At 52.8% G+C, this 16,454-nt stretch overlaps 1 protein-coding gene across 1 annotated transcript in view; it reads right to left on the bottom strand.

The window, feature by feature from the left end:
• zmp:0000000755 (phosphofurin acidic cluster sorting protein 2) overlaps positions 1-16,454 on the bottom strand; it is a 46,429-nt gene that overhangs the window by 9,908 nt on the left and 20,067 nt on the right. The window contains 13 exon segments of the mRNA XM_049007813.1: positions 199-224; positions 227-330; positions 852-958; positions 1,316-1,399; positions 2,164-2,257; positions 3,352-3,494; positions 4,529-4,588; positions 4,756-4,836; positions 5,492-5,583; positions 6,336-6,498; positions 8,278-8,403; positions 8,502-8,591; positions 14,550-14,637. Coding sequence (XP_048863770.1) covers positions 199-224; positions 227-330; positions 852-958; positions 1,316-1,399; positions 2,164-2,257; positions 3,352-3,494; positions 4,529-4,588; positions 4,756-4,836; positions 5,492-5,583; positions 6,336-6,498; positions 8,278-8,403; positions 8,502-8,591; positions 14,550-14,637 — 1,258 coding nt within the window.

Raw genomic sequence — 16,454 nt, forward strand, 5'->3', positions numbered from 1 at the left:
TTCCAAGTGCCTGATGCAACTCCGACACAGTTTAGAGCAATACGCCAGCACCGCACCATAAAAAACAAATAAATACGCGAAGAAAAATTCACCAGGATGAGTAGAGAGGGCCGGGAAGAGTCGCCCGTAGTTTCAAATAACCAGGAAGCGAGAGAATGTGGTTTGGACGGTGCGGGCAGTGCCGCGGGCAGCCCCTACCTGCGTGCTCAGCCGGGAGTCTGGGAGCTCTCACTGTCCAGGCTACCGGTGCGGTCACTCTGGGCCTTGCAGTTCTGCCGGTCCTTCATGGAGGTGCTGCGGGGTCTCCGGTGGAGCCTGTACTCCGTTTTGCTGGAGAGAGGGGGACACCAGGGCCCTCAGCTTATGGCAGGCGGAGAGAGGCGCCCCGCCACGTCTGTCGCCGGCGGGCTGACTGTTGCTAGGGGGAGGCTGTCTGGGAGTATCAAGGCCTGTCTAATGACACTCAGGGGGTGGAGGGGGGGGCCGCTGAGGCTGAAATGAGGTAAACAAGGTCTGAGAGGCACCCAAACCTCCCAGCTGAGCCCAGAAGGCAGCCGTGTGTCCTGCACTTAATCCACCGGGCGCTAAGCCACTCACAGCTCGCATCTTAGCAGGTTCATACATCTACGTGGCTCAGAGGTAAATCGAGACGAGGGCCTTCCCTAATTACCGTGCTAATTACCGGAGATTTGGACCGACATCCCACCATCCCCGTTAGGCATAATTAATGGGCCGGTTATCCAACCATCCATCTTGCAGATGCTTCTCCCGGTTGCTCTAGGCCACAGGAGCTGGGGTCGATTTTTGAACTCGGGTCTGAATGGTGGGGTGAGGCAGGGCGGGGCCAGTACCTGGGTGACATGTGGTTCTGAGACTCCGTCTTGCAGAGCTTGCCCAGGGAGCTGGCCGGCCAGTCGGCGTTGATGTCCCACAGGCCCTGCTCGTCGTCCTCGGCACCCTGCAGACGGACACCGGGTCAGCGGACGTGCCCCACAGGGCCGGAAAACGGAACCAGGACTGGAAGGACAGTGGAAGTTTCTGGAAGGTGCTGGCAGGGGTGATTCTAAGGGTTCCTGAGTGACAGGGAGCTATACAACACTGGGAAAATAACTGGAATTAGTTGGGGGCCCTATTACAATGTGCTTTCATGGGGCCCAAAATCTCTAGCAGGCCCCCTGTGTGCAGGGTTTTCCTCTTTGTAAGAGAAGTAGTAGTACAGCTTGTAGATTTGACACCCACACAAGTATTCAAATGCAATGGATGTGAACAAGACAGGTAAGAAATTATAAAGGGCAAAGCGGGGGGAGGCACTGACCCCCGGGACGGTCTCTGTGACATCATCTTCCTGATGCTTGGATCCGGGAGCTTTGCCCTTCTCTGCAGGCAGGAAGTCGCCGCCCTGCAGGTCAGAATACACAGGAGGCATTTCCTACTGGGGTCACTCAGAGAGCGTACGGCCCCAGCTCCGCAACCAAAAATCTAACGGCCTCTTTTATTACAGAAACCAAACAGAAACAAAATGAAATACTGAAGTCCTTTGACCTAATTCATCCTCTCTGTGACTCTGTGGCAGTACAGAGGCTGGCTTGGGACCGGAGCGGCATGGAGGGCCGGGTTAGTGGGGCCATGCTGCCCCCTTCCTGTCTCGTGGGCAGACAAACGTCAGTCACGGCACGTCACACCTACCCGGGACCCTTACCGAGTCGCACCTCCATCCAGAAGGCCGCTGTTTCCCGGTGATGAAGAACACCGTTCCCCCCCCCCCCTCCCGACAGCACTATAAATAGAAGATGAGGAATGAAACCCTTTTGGGGCAACTGATGCTAATGACTGGGGGGGGGGGTGTGGGCTTGGTGTCTGCCAGTTAGCCTCACTGCCTGCCTGTCACTGTCCTGCCTGCACTCCAGATGGAGGTGTGGTTACAATAAAAATAAGAGATCCCAGCCCTCCCCACCAGAGCGCTTTATCAGCCATGTGGAGGGGCTGGTCCCCCGCCTCCAAAACTCATTTCTCATGGCCCAGCTACCTACCCGCCCCCCCCACCAAGGTTGCGCGGACAGCTGTGCCATTCTGACCCACTTCTTGTCTCCCGGGAGGGGGGGAGCTCCAGGGTGGTTAATTAAGGGTGTAGTGGGGGGATGGAGGAGGATATGTGTCACTCACAGGACAGGTGAAGTCGCGGGTCTGACTCTTCTGGCTGTGCAGACTCCCGATTTCCGTCTGGGAGCTGGAGTGGGACATCCCCTCGAAGAAAGGCCTGGGGAACAAACAAACAGGCAGCGCCTGAACAAATGCCGGACTCCGCGCAGTACCTGGCAATGATGCGTTTAAACGATCAAACGCGTAACAACTGACCCAAGTGCAGAAGGGACAGCCTGACAGCCTGAGCCCAGGGAAGGAGCGAATGCATTAAGGGATTTCCTGAGCTGGGAGACGCTTCAGTGAGTCACAGTCCCCACAGTCCCTACTGCCACCACAGTCACGACCCACATCCCCACAGTCCCTACTGCCACCACAGTCACGACCCACATCCCCACAGTCCCTACTGCCACCACAGTCATGACCCACATCCCCACAGTCCCTACTGCCACCACAGTCACCAGCCACATCCCCACAGTCCCTACTGCCACCACAGTCACGACCCACATCCCCACAGTCCCTACTGCCACCACAGTCACCAGCCACATCCCCACAGTCCCTACTGCCACCACAGTCACCAGCCACATCCTCACAGTCTCAACTTCCACCACAGACACCACCCACATCCCCACAGTCTCAACTGCCACCACAGACACCACCCACATCCCCACAGTCTCAACTGCCACCACAGACACCACCCACATCCCCACAGTCTCAACTGCCACCACAGACACCACCCACATCCCCACAGTCCCAACTGCCACCACAGACACCACCCACATCCCCGCAGTCCCTACTGCCACTACAGACACCACCCACATCCCCGCAGTCCCTACTGCCACTACAGACACCACCCACATCCCCACAGTCCCTACTGCCACTACAGACACCACCCACATCCCCACAGTCCCTACTGCCACTACAGACACCACCCACATCCCCACAGTCCCTACTGCCACTACAGACACCACCCACATCCCCACAGTCTCTACTGCCACCACAGTCACCACCCACATCCCCACAGTCCCTACTGCCACTACAGACACCATCCACATCCCCACAGTCCCTACTGCCACTACAGACACCACCCACATCCCCACAGTCCCTACTGCCACTACAGACACCACCCACATCCCCACAGTCACCACTGTCCCCACAGTCGCCACTGTCCTGCAGTGTTCTGTCAGGCTGCAGTGCCGGGCGTTGACCTACTTCAGTTTGGGTTTGGGCGTGCTGAGCAGGCTTTCTGTGTCCTCCACCTCCGGCCCACTGTCGCTCTGGTTGTCCAGGCTGTCATAGAGAAGGTCCAGGTCCTCCACCTCCTGGGTCTGGTCCACTGGGTCCGAATCCAGAACCTGTGAGAGTTAAGCTCAGTTCCTCTGGTCTCTATGAACTAAATGATGCTTCACAGAGCTTCCAGTTAGCTTCCCTACACTGTAATGATGGCAAGGAGGTACGACAACGGGTTTGGAGGCTGTGATCAGAAGGTTGTTGGTTCAAATCCCAGGGTCAGGAGAGTGGCTTCACCGTCAAGCGCCTGAGCAAAGCCCTTAACCCCCACTTGCTCCAGGAACTGTCTGACCCTACTTGCTCAATTGTGCATCATCAGGAACTGTCTGACCCTACTTGCTCAATTGTGCATCATTTTGGATAAAGCGACAATTAAATAAAATGTAAATGTTATGTAGTCCATGTTCCTTCTCCTGTGTTTCATGTATGGCTGAAACACGTCAGCTTAGGAACAATCTTGATGGACCTGCATTCCTCTTTTCGGTCTCAGGGCCATCTCCGCCCATCCTATTAATGAGAGACAAATGCGTTGCTCAGACGGCCCGCAGCAGAGCCCGGCAGCCTGGCAATGGCCGCCCCATCCTGCCATGCAGGGAGCACGTCTGAATCACAGCCGCAACATGTAACGCGAAACCGGGAGGAACGCGAATTACTGCAGCCTGGCAGATTCCCGCGTCATGATGTCACCCGGAGGTAACCTTACACAAATGGTGGACGTCCCGACAGGCAGAGGGTGTCTGTGGGCCACCTGGGCTTGGTGGGAAACAGCAGCTACTAGTTGGATGAAACTAGTTTCATCCGGTTGTTCCACTTAGCCTGAACATCAGTCACGGGCTCCTGCACTAAAACTTCACTGACATAATAATGACGAAAGGCGGTTTAGTGAATCCTAAAAATTACATACAGCTCAGAGCCGTACATCTTTATTTGTACCTTTTATGCAACTTTTTTTAATTTAGCAGTTTTTGAGACTGTGTTTGGTCAGACTCAGAGATTTGGAGCCCCCCCCCCCTCCCCACCAGGCTGTGCACTGACAAAGATGGTGTTCACATGCTACCCACTTATAGCCCCCCCCCCCATGTCACGGGGTGTCATTCACCTCGTCCGTCACTTTGAACCTCTTCAGCAAAGCCACAAACTTCTGCTTGAAGTTGGGTTGCTGTGGAGAGAGCAGGGACATAGAAGCAGGTCACAGGTATGGCGGTGTGTGGGGGGTTATATTACCCCCCCTTGGTCCACTTGAAGTGAGGCTGTCGGAAATAAACGGCCCATTACAGCAGCTTCCGGAAAATTCCCCCAGTATCCAGCGGGTTGATATTTCCGTACCCTGGTCATGGAGGTGGTCCGTACCATCTTCCGCCGTGATTTCTTTGGCTTGCGCAGCTCATCGTCTTCATCATCGAGGTCCTGAAGCAGAAGGTCGGTCAGGTGGGCGGGGCCCTCTGGAAGAGGCCGCCACTTTCGATCGCGCGTGTCGATATTCGCGTAAAAGCCGCCCGATAAAAGCGCGCGCAGCCTGGGGAATCGTTCGCAGCGCTGCCTGCTTTGTCTCTGCTGTATACCTGCGCAGGGATTTACGCTGATCTGTTAGTAAACACACGCTTTATTAAATGACACCCGATCGACTGACTCATTGACCCGTGGGTAACATGATCTCTCCTGGGGGAAGCGGTCATTTACACAGATTAGCCTGCATCTGATACACGAGCCACATTCCTCTTACAGCCGTACCTGAGTCCAGGTTCACAGGTTAGCAAACATTATTACATTATCTGATCATATGTCGTACAAGCAAACAGTCCTTTTAATTACTATTGTAGATCTCTTGGGCATCGGAAAACGAAGTTCATTAGCAATGCAGTAAATATGAACGGTGCTGAATCATACCTCTTACTATAATCAGAGCGAAACAAGACATCAGAACTGGTCAGATTGACTGTGGGAGCCAATGGAGAAGCAGTAAGACTCAGACTGAATGTCAAATCGCGACTGACTGACAGTAAGCGTTTGCATGTGCGTCCGAATGCATGGACGCCACCGCAGGGGCAGAACTGACCCCCACCTGTCCGTGAGCGGCATCGTCGCTGGCCTCCTGCTCCGACGAGTAGCTGTCGTCATCTTCCTCCGAGTAGTTGTCCATGTCGGGAGAGCGGTCTGGGGAGATAATCACACAGCATTACTCAAGCCTCTCACTCTCTGTTGTCTGTTGCACTAAATGGGTCTGTGAGCTCCTGACCGGTGCTAAAATTAACCCTCAGATCATATCCTTTGGCTGCTGATCTGAGGATCCTGAGTTTAGTGCTTTGTTGATGACGCCGGTCAGGCTTGTGGTTGGTTTGAGGTCTGACTGCGACCCGCGTTCGAGCTGAAACGGTTCCAAAACGGTGTCAGAAAAACCGCATGAGGTCTGCAATACACGGTTTGATGGAGAGTATGTGTGTGATCACAGACGCTCCCAATCAACCCGGCGTGGCATGAAGTCATTTGCTTGGACAGCGGATGATTTAATTTCTGTTTCATTATGAATATCCCCCCTGGCGGACATGGTCAGCTTATGGAGGGGGGGGGGGAGGGGGGTGGTTCTCCTAACTGATATGTCAGTACCAGGACATAATGGAGAGGAACATCTCCAACTGAGATAAAGATCTCTGTCTCCATATATTTCATATAGGTGATGGCAGAGCAGTATGGGGCAGAGGAGTGTGTGTGTGAGTGTGTGTGTGTGTGTGTGTGTGTGTGCCACAGAATGAGCCTGCTGGTAATTTAATCACATGGCCCCCCCTCCCCCTGCAGTGCATTACGGCTGTCACGGTACAGCATGGCTACGATGATGTCAGCTGGCTGGACGCAGAGCTGTGGGGGAGGGGTGGGTGTGACATTACTATGGTTACGGGCGGAGCAGCCACCTGAAGCCTTGGCCTTGGGCCCTGCCTGCACGCTGCCGTCCTCGTGGTCGATTGGCTGGCTGGACAGCGACTGCACGCTGATCTCCGCTGCCCGCATGGGTGCCTCCTTCACGTTGCTATAGAGACCCAGAATCTGACTGCTCTCTGTTGGATGCTGCATCACCTAAGGGCAGGGGGAGTGACAGGTGCCGATGTCACAGATTCCCTCCCTTCTGCCACATGCGCGTCCCGGGAAGAGAACACAGAGATCTGTCGCATTACGCTGCAATCGCGAAAAAAATCATGAGAGTCAGTTTCGCTTGTCGTAACAGTGGATGACCTTGTTGGGTCTCTAGGCCTTGGCTTAAATTTTTTGTATCGAGACAAAAATCACACCGAAATTGAACCGGCGCCACATAGAGGTGAAGAAAGGACAGATGCAGATATGGTGAGTGTGATTTTGAGAAAAGTCACAAGGCGTTGGACTAATATTTATTTGGAGAGGTAGAGAGTGTGTGTACCAAGGCAGAAGTTGGAGGGTTCGATTGGGGGGGGGGTGTCATTCCGACAGCATCTAGTTTGAACTTCATGTCATCTGTGCTTTCAGTTTTCATTAATATCAAGTCCTTTTCTGGAGCCCTGGTTTCTTGGACTCGCCAGCTCGATCCACCGTCACCCAAGGCACGGCCGAACCCACGGTCTGCTAGTAACAGGCCCTAAACATAGCAATGCTGGGCATTTAATATCGCCCGCCCACTGTGAACCTGAATAAAAGAGGCAGACACGGCCTCAGATGTCTGAGGCAAACTCACGCTGAAGTTTCGTCTGCAGAAAAACACAGCAGAGGTCTGCGCTGTCGGGCCCTGCAGGTGGAGCCCTTAGCAGGACAGCCGGAGGAGTAGAGTTCGGGTTCCAGAAGGTTCCGAGCTGCATTGCCAGGTTCTCAGGCAGCCGGCGAAGACTGGACTGAGCAGCTTAAAACTGTATACTTTTATGTGTAATTCAATGCTGTTCATTTTTCTAGTAAGTACGCTGATCAACCAAAGCCTACGTGACAGGTCTAGTACTAGTTCTAGTACTTTCTAGTAATGTTAGAATTACTGGTTCTTTTAAATTGGTTAGACTTGTTCCTTCAACTTCCCACAAACTGCCTACTTGGTGTAAGAAACACACAAAAAAAAAAATACAGAAAAATGTTTTTATTGTCCCTGTGATGAAAAAAACAAAATCAATTTAAGGGATTTAGTAAAGGCCAACGCGGAAATGCATCTCAGATAACATCATTTAGATCTGCAGAATTGGATAAAGATATATATATATATATATATATATATATATATATATATATATATATATATATATATATATATATATATTATATAAAAGAAATTAAGAATGCATCAATGTTCCCTCTGCTTCGGGACAGCAGGCCTGGGTGTCACGGAGAGCCAAGTGCTGCTGGTCCAGATGGTCGATAATCTGTGTCTTTTCTACCCGTTTGCTCTGCGAACGCGACTCGCCCGCGGCGCCGAAGCACAGGCTGGGATAGGCGGCTCGGCGCGGCCAATGAGGACCGGGGGGGGGGTTTTTGCAGCATGAGCACGGGACACATGATCGCTGTGTAAACAGATGCGGCGGATTGGTGGCCTTAATGTCAGGCTTCGGGGGGGTGGGGGGGGTGCGGCTGACAGACACATGCTCAATACGCTCAAGCCATCATTCAGGAAAGGCTTTTCAGCTTCTAATGGCTATTTTTTTGGGGTTGGGGTCCCCTCAGGCCAGGGGCGTGAACAGGGGCGGGGCCACATGGGCAGGAACTGAACGTATGCCCCCCCCCACCTTGAGAAATCCTAGAATCATCCCAGTCCCTAACCAATATTAAAGATTAAGATGGATTTCAATGATCCCAGGGGGAAATTCTGGAATTTTATCGCCATCATTGTCATTGCCGTCACGGACTTACCTCGGCCATGTTTATAACGCCCACAGCCAGGGTCTTGTAACCCAAGATGGTGCGGTTCTTGTACCTCTTGCGTCGCTGCAGCATGATCTGGAGCCGGTTAGTGTCTCTCTTGAGGAAGTGAGGGTACTGCCGACAGGTGAGACAAGAGAGCCAATGAGAGGCCAGATCAATGGGCAAATCATGCCCCCAACAGCGACCGCCTCCCTCCCCGAAGCCCCGCCCACCTGCAGAGAGAACGTGAGCTCCAGGTCAGTTTCCATCAGCCCGCCAGGCGGCAGCGCATATTCGTTGGACCTGAGGACCCGCTTGGAGTCCTGGGGGGGGTGGGGAGCACATCGGAAAGAGAGGGCAATTTGATTAGAAGTGGAGTGGCACGTACCACAAGCCCTAACTGGATTTTTAGCATTAGCTGACGCCGGGGCAGGCAGGGGGGGCTGATTCCTGTCAGGGAAATTCACGAGGAACTTCAAATTAAGGGGCCTGCAGTGGATATCCCCCATCCCTCCGGAGAGGGTACTTAAAATTCCAAAGAAAGACTCTCCAGACTAACAATAGAATGACAAATGGAATTCCTCAGGCTGACCGAATAATAGAGGGAGTCCGTGGGATACGACGTGAGAACAGTGTGTGGGAACCGGCACACGGGCTGGACTGACATGAGGGGCTGCCGAAGGGCCAGAGCCCCGCGGACCTACGCTCATACATCTAAACTGTCCTGTGCCTGCTCAGGAGGACCAGGGCATGCACTGTTTAAGCCAGAGAGAACATTCCAGAAGGAGATCGGCGTATTAGTGCAGGATTCTGAGAGACTTCTGTGTCACGTGCAATGAAATATACAACAAAAAATGGCAGCTTGGCCTCGGGTAACGTTCTGTACACAACGCACACCCCCATCACAGCAGCCAAAATGCAAAGCAGGCCCCAAATGATCTACATCGCTTAGTGACACGTGTCACCCCACTAACACTCTCTCTCTGTCTTGGTTATAGCGTTTCTGTTTTGTTCCACCCTTTGCTGCTGCATCGTTCATGCACACATTGCACTGTACTGTACATAAACCCCAGGGGTCCAGCCCCCTGTTTCACACTGTCCTGTGTTTTGCACTGTAAGCCCCCTCCATCACTGCTGCCTGGAAGTTGCACTATGTTCCTAGGGGAATGTTATTCCATGCTACTGTATATCCTGATATTCCAATGTGACCTTGGCCTCCTCCAAATGGTATGATGTCTAACCCCCCCACGACTAGTTTTGCCCAATTTGGGGACCTGTTAACAATGCGGGGGGTCCCTGTATCTGCCAGGGCATCCATGAAACCTTTGACGACCCTGACAGTATATGGACGTTATGACAGTAAACTTCACTGCACCAGACCCGTCTAATAAGGAGCCGTTCCCGATGCGTCAGGCTCCACAGCATCCGAGTCCCGTCCCGGCGATCACAGCACATCCGTCACCCGTCTGGGGACTCGGCGGGATCCGACGTCCGCTTCCGGAGTGGAACAGAATCACGCCTCCAGTCACAAACAAGCACTTAACACTTTGGGGAGCCGCTCTGCGTTTGTGACAAAATTAGTGGTACTTTGAGCTGTCGCAATTAGCGCCTCCCTCCGCACACACACCTCTTACCTCACACCCCCCAAATGTGAAAATCAGACAACCGCGCCACTCCTTATATGGCCTCAGTCCGTGCCACGGCATGCCCTGTCCATCAGCGGCTCTGGTGGCGTCGGCCCTGTTCACCTCAGATCGGAGGTCAGTCAGAGGTCAGAGGTCAGCCGAGGCAGCTGGCGGCGGTTATTCTGAGGGAGGCTGCAGCTGAGGGCAACGGCACGACAAGCCGAGTCTATTAAAAAGTCGTCTATCCCCGGTTCTGCTCTTTGATTAAAGGGTTGGGCTCTTCACATAAGAGGTATCTGGGACTGAAGCCGTAATGCCGGCCGGTTAGGATGTCATGCGGTGAGCTGGGGTTTATTAGAAAGCCTTTTGTGCTGAAAGACATGGGGGCTCCTCGTTCCCGGAGTGACTAATACCTGCCTGTGTGAGCGTGCACGTATGAGCGTGCACATGCGTGTGTGTGTGTGCGTGTGTGTGTGTGTGTGTGTGTGGGGGGGGGGGTTTGTGGATGACGAGATTATATTTTAATAACCTGTCCTCCCAACGGAGGGGGACGGGGGGGGGGGGATCCCCCATGGACAGAATGAACATCACTGATATATGCAGGCATTTCTGTTAAAATGAGCTTTTATGTTTCACACTAATTCACAAGTTAAGTGCAAAGCAGAGTCTGAGGCTAATGAACCCCTCCCTGCTGGCATCCCTATCGCGGGGAGGGGTGTGGGGGGTCCAAAAATGACTCTGCTAGTAATTAAATTGAGGTCCCTCATTCCATCTTGGAGCGTTTCATCCTTAATCTTTTTAAATGCTGCGGCTGTGGGGGGTCAAAGGGCCGTGCTCCAAACGAACAAACCCTCTGAATTTTATAAAGAACACAAAGCCTGCAGCACAAAGATTAATTATCTCCCATTGAGCATACAGGCTGCGTTTAATTACCGCAATCAGGCATAAGCTGATTGCAAATTTCTTGGCCTTTTCTGGCAACCAACTCCTTTTCATGTCTAATTCTGAATCTAATACTGAATCGGTTTCTTCTGACTGTTAATACTGACTTTGGTGGTGGCCACGCCCCTCTCAGCCCCATTTGGACCAAACAGCAGAGAGCAGTCTATTCCAGGATTCCAGACAGTGGCTTTCCGCGGAAGCATGCGGGGGTGTCGACCACCACCAGCCGCGTACCACCGGAGCTTCGGGCGGCGAGAACGGGGCGCTCATCCGACACACTGCCTGATTAACAAGCTCACCGCGCTGTCAGCATGACAAATGTATAAATAAATCATTCTGCAGGTGTTTAAGTATATTTATAGCTGAAGTGACAGGAAGAATAAAACCCCCCCAAAAAAAGAAAAAGTAATTTGTATTCTTGCAGAACTAATCCCACCCAATGACATCTCTAATGTATTCTCTTTAATTAGGCTCATTGTGGGAATTTGGCGCATGGAGATGAGGAACGCTTTCAGATTTGATTAAAAAACAAAACAGCATGACTGGGTGGGGGGTGGGGTGGGATGGGGGACGGGACCTCGCTGGCAAGTTATCAGCCGCAAGACTGGGCTGTTAATTATGCCGGAGTTTACGCGCATTTCCTCACTCAGGGATGGACGAAAATAGCTCAGGCAAGGGATTTCCACTTTGGGGTTGATGGGGCGGCATGCTGACAGACTGGGCAATGAAGCCCCCCCCTCCCGTTGAGCTGGGGGACCGTTACATTACATCCCTGCACTTACTGGAAACCAGCACAGTATCCATGAAAAGTCTCAGTTCAGGGCCTCGGTGACCCACTTGAAGCCTGAGCCGGTTGCCGGGTAGCGCTGACCCACCCTCCGTGATCCTGGCACGGCCCTGAAGGACAGGTCCGGCCGGCTGGGCATCCGGTATTCAGAGGAACGGCTAGTTCAGTCTGAATCACAGCACCAATGCATGGCAGGGACGTCCTACTCGGCCCCAACTCGTATCGCTGTAACTGTATCTCCTACTGGGTCACAATCACCTCCAAGATGAAGTCGACGATCAGCCCGGCTGCTCTGAATGTGCGGCGGAGTTTGGCCGGGGAGGCCCGTGTCATGTTCCAGCTCTGCCTGTGGGGGGCACTCATGCTCCAATTGCTGGGGGCAGCATGGCAAACACTGGGCTCCGCTCAGCAGAGACCCATCTATGAGTTTATACAGCTGGACATTTCATATAAATGGTCCGCAGCTGATCTGGCAACAAATCCACACCCCTAACTGGCACGCCACCTGCTGGCAGTGTTACTGGAGACATACAGAATTGGTAAGCGAGAGCGAGACAGCAGGGAGGAGAGATGGTACCCAAGAGGTCTGGAGCCAGAGTGACTTTGCACCACACCCCGGATCACATGACACACACACAAAAAAAAAAAAAAAAAAAAAAAAAAAAATCAGAAAAGAGAGCAGACACGAGTGCATTTATACAAGCGGCTGTACAGCTGACACACCGATGAAAACATGACAGATGTAAAAGGCGGCAGTGGGGGGGGGGGGGGGGGGCGCTCTTGCTGCTTTACTGGCCTGGGGAATCAGACCGGTGTTGGGTTACACGGAGTGAGTCTGTGAGCCGTTTCCACTTACTTCAGTGGAAAGAGATGTTTGCAAGAAGTGTTTGGGGGAGGGGGGAAGTTGGGGGAGTGTCCCAGACAGGAAAAAAGAAACATGAAATGATAGAATTGGAGGGGAAGAGCTGCAGCACAGCTCAGCTGAAGGCAGGAAGCATAACTCGGGCGAATTCGGGGCGCACACACAAACCTCCACCACCATATCCGAGCTGCGAGCAAACAGGACAAAGTCCCGGGATAAGACCCAGCAAACTCCCCTCGGAGGTTCTGTCTCCGTCTCCCTCCCTTCCCTGCCCGTGGCAGACGTCTCTCACCGCCATGCGTCATTCCTGAGGATCGGCGCGTTTATCCCTCACCGGCAGAAAGCTTACCGGGGGGCCTAGGGAGATAGTCCTTTCCTATCCTATCCTCTGCTGACATTTTCCAGCTTAAATTGGTCTACAATTCGATTTTTTTTCTTGCGTCAAGTTTTAAAAAAAGAATAAAATCAAAAGTGACAAAAGATGAGTGAATATTCCTGGATGCATCCAAGTGCCATTATGGCGCTGACAGTTCCGGCATTTCTCGCACCAGAAATGGGAAGAGCTGTTAACTGGGTGCTGGACCATGGCGTTCCCTAAACGGAGGCGTCTCGCTTCCAAAATGAGTCCGGGAAGCAGCTGCACTGCTAGCTGAACTTTGTGGCCAAGCTTCTTGACGTATGTGTCATAGTGGTGCACGGGGGAGGGGGGTTGGGGGCTGCCCATCAATAAGAATCACGAAATCGTGCTTTAATTTGCCATCTGCACAAGTACGAGTACATTGCAATGCTTTCATTTTCATTTATCCCATCCTGCTCGCCTTTAAGACATACATGGATACGGAGGTGAGAGAGGGCGCAGGCACAAGATCAGGGTGTTTACACTGGGGTTCCCAGAGCATTTTTCAGGGGCCTTGCTCAAGGGATTCGAACCAACAACCTACCGATCACAGGCACAGAGACTTGCCTGCTGAGGCACACACTGCTAATTAAGTGTATGGAAAACCTTTTAATGAGTGCATGGTGCACTGTCTAGGGAGTGGTGCGGGAATGCGGCAGGCCAGGGAGAGGTGGGGGGGGTGGGGGTTCAACAGACAGCGCCCCAACCCCTCTGTTGTGTTTCTCTTCACAGCTCCCATGGAGCAAAGCATCACCTTGACGACCTGCACATTCCCCGCCTTCACTGCTAAGTGCTGAGGTGGAGGAACCCACCTCCGTCGAGATACAAGGGTATCCAGATGAACAGAGTATCCAGGCAAATGGAGGTCTAGCCCTGAGCAGGAGACCCACAGACCAGGGCCGAGAGTCTCAGATATGCTGTGGGGGGAAATTTAGGATGATTTGGAACATAATGGGATTGGTCTGGGTTTAGGGCCCAATATGGTATGCTTTCATGGGGCCCAAAATCTCGAGTGGAACCCCAGCCGGGTCTGAGACTGGAACAGGAACTGGAGCTGGGTATCGGTCTGAGACTGGAACAGGAACTGGATCTGGGTATCGGTCTGAGACTGGATCCAGCAGGAGACCAGAATTATTACACAGAAACTGGGAGTGGAAAAACCAGGAAAGGATGTGGAAATGAGCAGACTTGGTGCAGCAGCTGGAATCTGGACCAGAAGAGAGACGCATTTTCCCAAGCAAGTTCGGACAACACCCCCCCCCCCCCCCCATCTCCCCTCACCCCTCCCAGACCCCCCGCTGAATGCTGAGAGGACAAGGCTGCCTCATGGTTACCCGGTCGCTAAGCTGGCAGTAAGTGGGAGTGGCTGGGGAGGGGGGGTTGGTTCCTTCCCAGATAACAAGCCCCCAGTGAAGCGCACTGTGGTCCTTCACTCACTCACTCACTCACTGGCATTTCCCGGAAGCTGAAGGGATATTGTTAAAAGAAAGGAAAAAAAAAAAAACGCATGACTCACTGGAGTAAAAACAAACAGAAGCAGAGACTGCAGCCAAATGTCTGAATGAAGCAGACGAACACGAATACCAATGAAACGTGCCCACCCACCCACCCACCTACCCACCCACCCGCCAACAGACATCCAGGTCCCGGCACACCAATGCCCCCCACCTGTATCTTGACAGCGATCACCACAGAGGTGAGCTCCTTGTCCAGCTCTTTCAGGACGATGAGCTTCTTCAGCGTGAGGCTACACAACCTGCAGGGGGCGACAGAGGAAGAGAATGGTATGAGAGATGAAGAAGGTCCCCAGTACTCCACGCTACCTTTGACAAATCGCCCCAGTCACCCCAGCAAACGGTTCAGGACCATAAACATGCAGACATGAAGATTCAGGGCCTCTTCTTACACGAAGGTCATAAGAGCTCTCCCCAGGTTCCAAATTACACTGCACTTCAACACTGATGGTGCTACTCTCTCAGTGTTGATCTACCGCTGCTGCCGTAGCCACTCAGTTTCTCTCCTGCTGTGATGTCACACATACTACAGGAGAGCGCTCAACGCCTGCTGTGTCCTTACTGTGTCGTTGTATCATTATTTATCATTCTCTCTACATCTGTTGTTGCGAGTCTGTGGGTTAACATGCAGGCAGGAAGTTCACTGTCCTTGGGACTTTGAATCTCCCTGAAATAATAGTTTGTTGCTGTGCCTCCCAAAAGCCCCCCTGCCTCCCCAAGAGGAGAGCCTCCGTACGCTCACGCTCCATTAAAGCCCAGCGACCGGCCAGTGAAGTTACGCACTGTGGCTCTGCTCCGTATTAAAATTTGAAGGGGAAACATGAGTTGGCCAGCTCTTGGGTAATGTTTCACCCTGTCGCTTGCCATTTAAGGACCCCCCCGACTGTGAACTCAACTTCTACACCCCCCACTGAGCGGGACGGGAGCTATGGCGGCCCGAGAGGGCACCGGTACGGGAGAGGCTCACTGCACCAGGCTTGCAGTCGCAAAAAACACACCTACCAAAGCAAAGGGAACCCCCCCCCCCAAAGTGATGGAAAACACCCTCACTTCCTACTTTCACACTTTAACCCCCACCCAGCTACCCCTACCCAGCCCTAACCTTAACCATAAGCAACCAATTAAAAAAACAATAAAAAAAAAAAAAAAAAAAAAAAAATCAAGACTTTTGGAGACATTTGGTCCCCACAATGTAACACATACATGACCCCCCCCACACATTTGAATTGCAATGACCCTGGGAGCCACTGACCAGAGCTCTGGACCCAGTAGTGTGTTGGCAGTCCTGGCCTAATGAACCCGCCCCCAGGCCCCAACACCCTTTCCCATCTCACAGAATCACAGAAAGCCCTCAGTGCGTGAGAAAGGTCTCTTCTTGCCGATGCTGGCCAACGGCAATCTCTGTGGGCGGGGGGCGGAACGTGCCGGGCCACCGGCTATGGCCCCCATCATCCCCCCCTGAAGTGCGGTTTGGCTCCACAGTAGACAGTGGTGGCATGCACCAGTGCCTCCATGTCTGTGTGTGTGTGTGTGTCTGTGTGTGTGTGTGTGTGTGTGTGTGTGTGTGTGTGTGTGTGTGTGTGTGTGTACGCACATGGGTACAAGTTTTGGGGAATGAGAACAAAGGATGGGGGCATGGGGGCTGTGGGGGGCACCAAGCATTGATCTTCAGCGGCCAAATTTAGCAGCCTGTGTCCACTTATCTGCATTTTCCCAGAGTATAACTCACTTCTAATGGGGGGGGGGGTGCAGAAGACTGTCCAAACAGTGTGGGGGGTGTCTTGGAGGGGGGCAGAGGGAAGAGCCCCCCCCAGCACAGAATTCACCATGGCCATGCTTGATCCTCACTGAACACAGTGCCCCAACTATGCTGGGCATTCTGATGATTTTACATCGTGATCATGTCGAAGACGGCCATGATGGGCTTTTCATGCAAATTGTGGCGATCGTGACCTTTTAGGTTCTCCTAATACTATTTCCTAACTTCACATAAAACTTTCATGGTCAGCAGTAACGCGTGTCACTACCCGATCCGTGCCGTCTCATCGGCCATGCCCCC

This window comes from Brienomyrus brachyistius, chromosome 3 (genome assembly GCF_023856365.1).
Source record: "Brienomyrus brachyistius isolate T26 chromosome 3, BBRACH_0.4, whole genome shotgun sequence".
NCBI classification, from domain to species: Eukaryota; Metazoa; Chordata; class Actinopteri; order Osteoglossiformes; family Mormyridae; genus Brienomyrus; species Brienomyrus brachyistius.